An 11,288-nucleotide genomic window follows, 5' to 3' on the forward strand; every position below is an offset into this window, starting at 1 on the left:
AATTGCTTCTATCAGGAGAGGAACAGCATTTTGCCTCACAGAAACCATGACAGCCAAGCTTTACCGAATCAAGTTAAATTAAATCAAAAGGGACTATAATAACTAATAAGGATAGAAGGAAGTTAAGAAACGCAACACTACAAAAGGATTCTTCATGTTATTTTATTTATCCTAAAAAAATTGCCCCTTAAATTTCTAGAATTAAAATTAAAATAGGAGGCAAGAGCAACTATATTTTGCTACTACCAAAAGCACTCAAGCTTTATCACCATGCATCTATAGCAACTGGCAAGTCACCTATATTTGGAAATTAATGTGGGTTGCTTGTTTATTTTTCTGATTAATTTATTTCTCCTTGTAAACATTCCACCTTACTAGCAATGCATGATATCAAACGGGATTCTCAAAGAGAGAAAATCTTAATGGTTGTGTATTTGGTAAATTCATCGTGAAGGTTTCAGGACCAAGTTCCAAATTCTGAAAAAAGGAGATAAAAATCAAATTGTATGCTTAATTTTCTCATATTTTTCTGTGTATTTTCTCTGTAAGGTTATGAGGTGAATATAATCGATTAAGAGCACTGATTTTTGAGGAAATGTGAAATGAAGATTCGGCAGGTTAACAAGACCATCTAATATCCCGTGCTAGTTACTATCAGATATTGTTGCAGCCCTATCATCCATGCAAAAACTGTGATTACTTCCTGAATTTACATTAAATGCATCTAAACTTAAATAGGTATTTGTACATTGAATAATCAATCTGTGCATGACAATAGAAGTACCATTTTACAAGCTTTCACCAACATAAAAACTCCCCCCTAAAGACATTTAAGCCTTACAACTTAGTTAAACAAGTTTCCCAATGTTTCTCCAAGGCTTGCAATCATAGAGTTGTTCCAACCCTTCTCACTTGGGAGTGAAAGCCTGTAGCAGTACCAGATAAACTCATCACAAACAATTCCACATCCGTAATGATAGATGGACAAAAATTAGATGCATTTTCATCAGTGCTTTTAATACTGTTCTCCAATAAGAGTTGGAGCTTCACCTCGGTAATCCAAGTAATAAAAGTTACCATTAAATATCAACAAATTATGGAGATATAAAACTCTAATTCTGATCAGAGAATAACACCAAAAAATACCTATAAAACTGCATCTAAGTTTTGACCATAATAATTGAAGTCAAATTATGCAATCAAGCTTAGTTGTTGAATGAACTTACAGCAAAAATAGTAGCATGACCAGGATCTGCAAGGTGAGCAAAGAGGTTGTCAATAGGACCAGTGCCAGTGTAAATGTGCTGGAACCATGCCCCCATCACAGCCAACATGGCCAACCTCCCATTCTTGATCTCCTTTGTTCTCAACTCCTTGATCTTCTCAGGAGAACCACTTCCCCAGCCAAGTGGATCAAACCAAAGCCCACCTGGGTACCCAACATCAGTTCCTGTGAGCTTGTTGTTGGGAAAGATAGGGTCAGTGTTGACACAGCCTGGCTTGATGATATCAGCCCACCTTCTACCCTCGGCCCAACCAATGAAAAAGAGCTCAACTACGAAGAGTGTGGTAGTGTCTGTGAAGTACTCCAACTCTCCAGCAGTGTACCATGAAGGGGTGTTCAGGATACCAATCTTTGTGAGGAATTCTGGGATGAAAATGCCAGCAGCTCCCAACATGGCCCATCTGCAGTGCACAAGCTCTGCTTGGACATTCCATCTCAGGCTCTCAGGATCAGATCCTGTTGAACAGCAACACACTTTTGTGCTCACTCACTTGAATTCCCAAGAAGGGATAGTATAAATGCTATCATGCACAGATACCATACAATACATATCCGATTTGGTGATAGATTATTCTAAAAATATATACGATACGATACGTGCAATACACATATCTAAATATATAATTGCAGATGTACAAATCCAAATTAAGAATATACTTCTTGGGCATAACTAAAATGAAAATAAAAATTATATATCATTGTCTTCATAAATCACTTCCTATTTTTTACAAATAGGAGTAGTATCAATGTCATTCATATCTTAAAATCGTCTATAATGAGGACAATTTTCATTTTTTGGGTCATTAAGGGGCAATGTTTCTATGTTTCTATATTTCTATATTATACATGCGTCTCATATGTAACTACATTAGATTTTAATATCTTTTTTTAAAGAGGCTTGGTTACTTCGCAGATATGTATTCGTGAAATATTCAAGAGTATCCGTATTGGATAAGTATCATATATATATATATATATATATATATATATATATATATATATATATATATATATATATATATATATAAATGAAAGTATTGATGTTTCATAGGTATTGATGTTTGAGTGACAGCAAAATTTGAATAGTGATGATTGCTTACCAAGACCTAGGGGATCAAAGCCAAAATCTCCTGGCAAACTGCCATCTAGCCATGGAGGAGGGGTGCTGCCTGGGAACCACAGAGGCCTATCAGGCTCAGCAACTGCACACACTGTAGTGCTGGATCGTGCTCCAACTGGTGCTGTAAAACTGTTCACCTTCAGTTTCCTCCCACTAAGAAAAGAAGCTTTTGTGCTTCCCAAGAGTGATCCATTCTTCTGGGAACTGCATGCAATTTCATGATTTATTTTAACATATAGTTTAATAATCAGTACTAGGTTGATTTCAAAGAATGATTCAACTAAACTAAGGATCATATAAAATAAATATATACATTAACCGGATCAGGGGTTTATCATAATTTTAATTGGGACAATGCATGAAACAATATTTCACGTAATGTTCACATTTTAACAAGTAATGGGCACGTGGAAAAAAATAAACTTGCCTTGGTGTGGAGATGGCAACAGCTGCAATGGCAGAGGAAGCACACGAGGAAGCCATGGCAGGCTTGATGAAATTGTTTAGCTTAGTGAGTGAGTTGTTGTACTGATAGTGCGTGATTAAAGTGATGAGAAATAGAGAATAGCATTTTGTTAAACGTGTGCTCTTATCTCAAAGGATAGGACTGTGAATCAGAAATTAGATGGTGGGTTGCCATGTGGCATGCAGAATCTCATAGGATAGGTTTTACATGGAAAAATCAGAATTGGGTGGTTCACATTTGTCAGACCATGAAACCAAGTCTTTGTGGCTTACATTGTCACTGCCACCACAAGACAGATTCTCCCATGTCAACTGTGTCACGTGCATGCACCAACCACACCAATATTAATTGCTAGATGTAAATCCTCTCCAACAAAATTGAAACTCAGCACATGTTTTATTTGTATAAATGTAGTTAATTTCATTTCAACTGTTCATGTAATTGGTATTAACCATTGATTATGGGAAACTAACGAGAATAGTTCAGATTGTTCACTTGGTACGCCTTTAATTGTTCTTGTTCCGGCGTGGTCACGTTTTAAGAAAATGCTGTCCTCCAACCTTATTAGTTACTTAGATACTAAGTTTTAGGCTTCAATTATTTATTTTAACCATCGTAACGAGTATTTTTAACTTCTAGTGAGATTTAATGTAATTTCACATGCTTTATTTAATCATTTAGAGATTAATTCTCAATATAAAACTTAATTGTACTCAGTTTTTTGTCTTTCTTGAGGATATGTATTCTATGGAGTCGAGTTCTAGAATGAAATAATTACGTAGGTCTTAAAGGAATCAGACTTAGATTCTGTACATAAACTTGCATTGAGTTAAACTTTTGATTTTTGATATTTATATTTGTAAATTTATTTTAATTTCTACTATTTTATCTATTAAATTCAATCAGTAAATTCTTATCGAAATTAACTGTGCCACTTTTTTTTTCCCTTCTAAAACGTTTTTTTAGTTGACAAGAGAATAAAAACAGCAAAAGAAAAAGGAACCAAAATAGTGAGTGATCCAAGTCCAGCAGCCTAGCGATGAAGACTCAAAGCCCAACAAATGATTGGCAGATTTGGCCCCTAACTTACTTCTCTCTCAACAGTCTCAACTCTCAAACTTCTACCTTAAATTGAATTTTAACAGTTTATTTTAAATAAATTTCAATAATTAAAAACAATTTTTGTATCACTACTTAATTTTTTATTATATACTTAAAACTCAATCTACATACTCAAACATATTTATTTATTATAAATTTTAATTATAACTTAATCTATATATTAAAAAATATGTTTATTATATTTATTTTTATATAATTAAAAGTGACAATAAAAATATTCTTATTATATATATATTATTTTTTATTTTATAATAAATAAATATCTTTAAATTTTAAATTTATAATGAATAATTTAAGTTGTGATATAAGATTTTATAATATAAGGTTATTTTTAATGATAGATATATTGATAATTAATTTAAATGTACATAAAAGAAGGTAGTTTGAAATGATAGAAAGATTAATTTTTTTACTCGTTGCAATGTTCTTTTTTATGAATACTAGTTGCAATGTTTGAAATGCATATTCAAACGAGGAAAATAAAAATATTAAAATATCTAATTTTTAAAAAAATGAGAATCTCACTCTCCTTAGTATTTTTTTTTACGCATCCAAGTTATGTATTCAATTTTTTTTCTTGGTGATCAAGTTAAGTATTCAAATATATAATATAGGGGTAGATTATGAATTTTGATTATATAAAAATAAATATTTATTTTATGCCATATATAAAATAAAATGCTGCTTAAGTACTTTTTAATTTTCATATATTTTCAATCTATTTTTTTAATGTATTAACTCATTAAAATATAAAAAATTCATTTCTATGTTTGTTTGTTACATATTAGAAAATCTATTCAAATTTAAAATAATCTATTTTTTAGATTTTCTTAAAAATAGAAACTAGTTAATCTTTTTTAATATTTACAATGATAAAAATATCTTCTATAAAAAAGATAGTTGATTTTTACGAGAAGTTTTCATTTTAATTTTTTAGTTTAATTGTGTTGAAAAGCTTACAAAAAGACATTTTAAAAAAAATATTATTTTGTGAAAAAAAACTGAAATAAACTGGCCATTTTTACTTTAAAACAAAAATTTAAAGTTTGTTTCAATTTAATAAATAATAAATAATTAAGAATAGTATGGAGGAAAATACAATAATAGAGTCTATTCTTCAGAAAATATATTGATTATTGGGTGATAGGGAAATAAACAAAGTAGAGAGAAGAGAAGCAATTACCCCTTTTCATAAAACCCTAGCAAGTAAAAACCGTCCCTTTTCGTTTCTGTTCTCTGTGCTTCGAAAACCCTAACTAAACTCGCGTGGTAGCTCCAATGGGAGGAAAGAGGAAGAAGAGCGATGATGATGATGACGTGGAAGCAGAAGCAGAAGCTTCAGGTTGGAAGAAGAAAACGAGAACGACGTCGGAGAGAGAGAAGGAGAAGAAGGAGCCATTGCGTCCTTCGATGATAAAGAACAAGGAGAAGCGATCGGAGCTGCACGCGAAACTGAAGCACCAGAAGAAGCTCGAGAAGCGCGCCAAGGCCAAGGCTCGGGACGCTGCTCTCAAGAAAGCTCTCGAGCTCGGCGAGGAGGTCCTTCTCTTCATTCTCACTCTCCTTCTCTCAAATAATTTGAATCCTTATTCTTTCTTTTTTTGTTTCGTTTTTTCGATTCGTATCGTTGACGATTCTTCGTGTTTCTGCAGCCTCCAGAGAAGAAGGTCCCTCGCACTATCGAGAACACGAGGGAACTCGACGAGACCGTTTGCAAGCCCGATGACGAAGAGGTTTTGAACTTTTATTATTAGGGTTTTAGTCTTCTGATTTGTGCTTTGTGATTGCAAAATTTGTGATTTTGTGCTACTGATATAGTATTATTTGTCCTTAGTTTTCATTTGATAATATTAGATTGGATTAGGATTATTGGTGCTAAATGCTAATTCCACTTTTTTCTGAGAATCACGGATGGTATGATGCTAATTGATTGCGCCAATTTAAATTAAAACAGGTTTTCTTAGTAGTTTAGTATCGGCAGGAGTGGGGATTGTGGGGGGAAAATAGAGGGGAACAAGAACAGATTTTTAAACTCTGGAATTCGGTCAATTCGCAAATGGGATGGATAACTTGTTTTTCTACGAGGGACTTTTCTTTACAATTTTGAATTTGCATGCAGTGTTGCTGTTTTTCAAATATTTTTTTTTAATTACTTGTATTGACTAATGAATTATACTTGTTTGCAGTTATTTGCTGGAAATGATGCTGATGAATTTGGTCCAATTTTGAATCAGCAACAAACTCCCAAGATATTAATCACCACTTGCCGCTTCCATTCTACTGTATGTTCCCTATATGCAACTTGTTTTTAATCTCTGCCTAGTCTGTCTGGCATAAGTACTTTTGGAGCAATAACTCTTTACTCCTTAATTGTATAACTTGTTTCCAACTTTTGGCTAAATTATGACTTGATCTGCAGAGGGGACCTGCTTTTATATCAGAGTTGCTTTCAGTTATACCAAATGCACATTACTTCAAGAGAGGAACATATGATCTGAAAAAGGTGCTGTGATTCTCACTTTCTCTTCTCCATGTGAGGGAAAAACATATAAAACTTTAGAACTTGTTTGAGCATTTCTTTCTAATTCAATTTTAAATTACAGATTGTAGAATATGCAAAGAAGAAGGACTTCACTTCTATTATAGTTGTTCACACCAATCGTAGGGAACCAGGTTTGCTGCTTTCCTGTGAAGATTCAATCTATGCAGATTTCATATAAAAGATTGTTTTTAAGATACATTTATGCCTTTTTCTTCTAGATATTAAGGGAAGATGCCCCTACAAGTGCTTAAATTTTTTCTCCTATGTATTGTAGATGCTCTTTTAATCATAGGTGTACCTGATGGGCCTACTGCTCATTTCAAGCTCTCGAAACTTGTTTTGCGCAAGGATATCAAGGTATGAAATAATCTGCATAATTTGAATTTTGAAGTAGATAAATAAAATAAGAAATCTCTTTTGAAAGGAAATATGTCGTGACATGTTAATTGTCTAGTCTACAGGTGCTCACCGTTGAAACTTATTTTTTGTCCCCTTCACTTTTTGCTTAGTGGTCACTATAAAAAAAAACTCTTATAGGTCTTGCATTGCAACTTGTGTTACTAATATCAAATTAAATCTACTTTGTGATTCAATTTGTGTAAACAGGAAAGATTGGTAGTCAATTTTATTTCTGTGTTGAGATTAAGCATGTCACTTTTTGTTAACAAAAATAAATGATTTAAATTTTTATTGCATGCATTTTGTGCTCCTTTGCAGAATCATGGAAATCCAACCGGTCACAAGCCCGAGCTTGTATTGAATAACTTCACAACACGTCTAGGGCATCGAGTTGGAAGGTGATCATTATCTTATTCTATGTTTCATTTTTTCTTGAACATTTATGTTACATGTAATGTTTTTTTCTTTTATAATTTTGTTGTATTCAAATGCTAGGTATGATTGAAATACTTTTACACTTGTCAGTTATTTTTATAATTTTCTTTTGCTGAATATTTTTATAAATTTTTTATCATCAAATATCTCTTCTGTTTCCTGTTTCTATATAATAATAGTTTGTATAAGCATTGAACTGAACTCTTGCTATTTGTTGATTTTTTTAAATAGGTTGATACAGTCACTTTTCCCACAAGATCCAGAATTTAAAGGCCGGCGAGTAGTCACTTTCCACAACCAGAGAGACTTCATATTCTTCCGGCATCATCGGTATATATCCATAAAGCATACAATATTGCCATTTGATTCAAAATATTAGTGATTTTCATTTTCCTGACATTGTGTTATGTTCAACCATATAATTAAGGTATATTTTTGAAACCAAAGAAGTTAAAAAAGCAGAGTCCAAAGGTAAAAAGGACAAAGATGGCGAGAGTGAGAATGTTCCTGAACAGAAAACAATTGCCCGACTTCAGGTTGGTGTTGGCTCTTTTTTTATGCTTTTTATTTACCACCATTTAAAAATTCAATAGCTGTTGGCTACTGAGTGTAAATCCCTGTATCTCAAATAGTTGTTATTTATGCTTTCGGCTGCTCCTCATTGCTTTCCTTGTAAGTGTTATAATTTTTTTTTTGCTCAGCAAAAATAGGTAATTAGATTATATGCAAAGTACCAGAGGTACTGAAAATACTAACAATAGAGATATACACCAAAGTTGACTTCCTTGTAAGTGTTATAATAGTGATATATAGTACGTGAAGTGATGGTCCATAAGTATTAGATAATAGAACTGGTGGTTAAGATTGTTGACTTCTGTGATTTAGAGTGATCTTGATCAGGGGCTAATATATAAGAGAGACTATGTGAAGATTATTTAATGTTTTGTTTATGCCAGTTGTTTGCTATTTAATCTGTATTCACATGTAGACTCTAGAGAGAGTTAATCATGAATGCGATTATGACAGACCAAAAGTTGTCACATGAGAAGATATGGATGCTTACGTTAGAGATGGGTGATGGGTCTACTCTATCTGCAATTACCTTCACAATGTCTATAATATTTATGATATTAATCTGTATTCACATGTAGACCGTAGAGAGAGTTAGTTAATCATGAATGTGATTATGACAGACTAAAAGTTGTCACATGAGAAGATATGGATGCTTACGTTAGAGATGGGTGATGGGTCTACTCTATCTGCATTTACCTTCACAATGTCTAATGTTTTTGATATTTTCAAGAATTTAAATTCTTCAAGCTGATTCGTTCAAGTTTTAATCTTATTAATAATGGTCTCCAAACTTGCCTCTGTAAATGCAGGAATGTGGTCCTCGTTTCACATTAAAATTGATTAGCCTGCAGCATGGAACATTTGACACCAAGGGTGGGGAATATGAGTGGGTTCACAAGGTAATTTTCTTGTTAACTAAACCAACTCCCAGTTTCAATTCTTGGTCTTTACCATGTGAAGCATTCCTCCTGCCTACCTAACTCTGGCCATTGTTATTTTGTTGTCTTTTTCTTCTTCTCTTTTAGCCGGAAATGGACACTAGCCGAAGGAGGTTCTTCCTATGACTTGTTTGGGAAGGTTGCATTTTGGACATCTTTTTTGCTGGAAATAGGTTTTATCCGGTGAAGAGGGTTAATTATCTTGAGGTTGTTGGGATCTTTCAACTTAATTCTGGTGTATCATTTTTTTATTTTTTTTTATTGGGGGCTAAAGTCCTATCATCTCTGTAAGCCGTGAGCAATTTTGACCTTACATCTATTGGTGGTTGAGGAAGAGATAACAAAGGTTTCTTATAAGCAAATATATAAGCAATTTTGTATTATGGTCAAAAATATCAAGTAGCATTAGCCTTACAAGTTCACTTATCTTTATTGATCTGTTTGGAACTTTGGATCATTAGATGTGGATTGATCTGAGCTGATTAGTGACCACACCACTTAATTAGATGGGTAAAGTTTATAATCATCTAGCGCGGCTTCGACAGAAAATAAATCTTGAAGATGACATGTTCCTTTTCACATACTAAACTAAAAATAATTGAAAAAATTGAACAACTCTAAAGTGTGATTGATTTATGAATTCTCCACTCTTCAACGCACGTTGGATGAAATTTTCCTTCTCATAAAAGTGAATACAAATACACCTAAGGCTGTAGTAGATTAGTTCATTTTTTTTTTTACATAAGAAGTTATTTAAATCAAATATAAAAATAATATACACTTTTGTTTAATTTGGTTTGAATGCAATATTAAGAAATACAATTAAGATATCTTTTATTTTTCTAAAAAATTAGGTTTTTTCTCATTTATTACACAATAACAAGTACTCACAACTGCTCCTACTAAGAGTATTATTTCATGAAACAAAAAATTAATGCTTCGTTGATTTTCTAAAATGACAAATAATTTAGAACATTCTTTTTTTTACTGAAACATCATATATAAAGTTTAACGAAGGGAATATAACATAATAATGATAAACCTATTATTTACTTATTTTTTTAGAAGCGTTACTCATGGTAATATAATAATGATGAAGTAATTTTTTTTACTTCTTAAGCCGTACAAATCCATAATACTAGATGGAAAAGCCCAAAATAAAGAATTCTTTAGGTTAATTATTTGTTATATTTCTTGGTGTTTGTATCCTTAATTTAATGGGTTCGTGTCTGCTTCACGCAATTGGTTGGTAAGTCGCATATCTTTCCTAATTTTATGCTGCGGAGGTGTCATTTAAATCAAAAGAGAGGGTGTCACCGACATGTGTAAAGTATAATTTTGATCCTTTTCAGAACATTGCCTTGTCTAATCATAAAAGCTGCATTATATTCCGCGTCCTTATGTAGGTATCATCAGCACAAGCAACAATTACTAATATGCTAGTATTTTTTAAGGGCATTAGGCATAATACTAATTTGTGTAATTATTTATCCTATCTTTGGTAGAGAAAAAAGAAAATAAAAAAGAAACAAGCATTTTGAAACTTAAATTGGAGGAAAAGTGAAAGATTTTTTTTTTCTTCAAGTCAATTTTTCTTCAACCAAATAAAAAAAATTCATTATACATGTTTTTTTTTTCTCTCAAATTTTTTCCTTCCCCTTTCAATTCTTCTAAACGGACTTTTAATGTAAAACAATAGTAATGTAGTAAAAAGTTTTAGTTGATTTGTGGCCAAGCGAAAGAAATACTTATATAACCCGTATGAACAAGGTTTATTCCAGAATTTCTATTTTAAACAAATGTAAGATAGAAGGATCATTACGTTAAAAAAAATAAACAGATAGAAGGGAAAGGGAGGAATAAATAACTAATTAACTTGCATTTATTTGTAATTATATATAAAGGAAATAAGATATTTTTTTACATATTTTTATATCTATTTTATTTTTATATCCATATTTATAAGTTAGTGTTTTATTTTTATAATTACCTTCATAAATTATTCATTAATTTTTATTATTTAAAAATATGAAAAACTAGTTATTCATGGAATGTCTGTTTTCCCTAATGTAATATGATATTTCTTTATTTGCGGGGTGTAAAATAATGTGTATAATAATCAAAGCAACGAAAATGATGCAACTGTTCTGATTAAACAGATAAAATATGCTACTGGATAGGTCAATTGATATTTTAAATTGATGCAAATATTAGTATCTAGTTTTAATAGCATAAGGGAGAATTTTTTTATGAAAAATTGAAAATAAGGTAAGGGAGAAAATATGTAGTAGGCCTGCCTATCTTAAAAGTTTTCCCTCAAACAAGAAAGAAAATAAAAAAAATTGAAGCACATTATTCATCATTTTAATTCAACCATACCTTTCAACTTTTCTGTCTGGTCATGTGTG

General features: G+C 31.8%; 2 protein-coding genes across 2 annotated transcripts; one reads left to right on the plus strand and one right to left on the minus strand.

Annotated features, from left to right (window-relative positions):
• Positions 1–725: 725 nt before the first annotated feature.
• LOC100784089 (chlorophyll a-b binding protein, chloroplastic) lies at positions 726–3,105 on the minus strand. Its single transcript, XM_003528703.5, has 4 exons — positions 2,833–3,105; positions 2,386–2,609; positions 1,227–1,741; positions 726–926 (listed from the first exon to the last, which is right to left on the minus strand). Exons 1-4 carry the CDS (start codon positions 2,886–2,888, stop codon positions 909–911), a joined length of 813 nt encoding a protein of 270 aa, XP_003528751.1. The 5' UTR covers positions 2,889–3,105; the 3' UTR covers positions 726–908.
• Positions 3,106–5,162: 2,057 nt separating this feature from the next.
• Positions 5,163–9,275, plus strand: LOC100785331 (Brix domain-containing protein). The gene is made up of 11 exons (NM_001255675.2): positions 5,163–5,532; positions 5,646–5,726; positions 6,180–6,275; positions 6,413–6,496; positions 6,597–6,666; positions 6,810–6,892; positions 7,253–7,332; positions 7,601–7,699; positions 7,797–7,905; positions 8,752–8,841; positions 8,968–9,275. The coding sequence occupies exons 1-11, from the start codon at positions 5,272–5,274 to the stop codon at positions 9,004–9,006; spliced, it is 1,092 nt and encodes a 363-aa protein (NP_001242604.2). The 5' UTR covers positions 5,163–5,271; the 3' UTR covers positions 9,007–9,275.
• The last annotated feature ends 2,013 nt before the right edge of the window (positions 9,276–11,288 follow it).

The sequence above is a fragment of the Glycine max genome, chromosome 7, assembly GCF_000004515.6.
Source record: "Glycine max cultivar Williams 82 chromosome 7, Glycine_max_v4.0, whole genome shotgun sequence".
Lineage (NCBI taxonomy): Eukaryota > Viridiplantae > Streptophyta > Magnoliopsida > Fabales > Fabaceae > Glycine > Glycine max.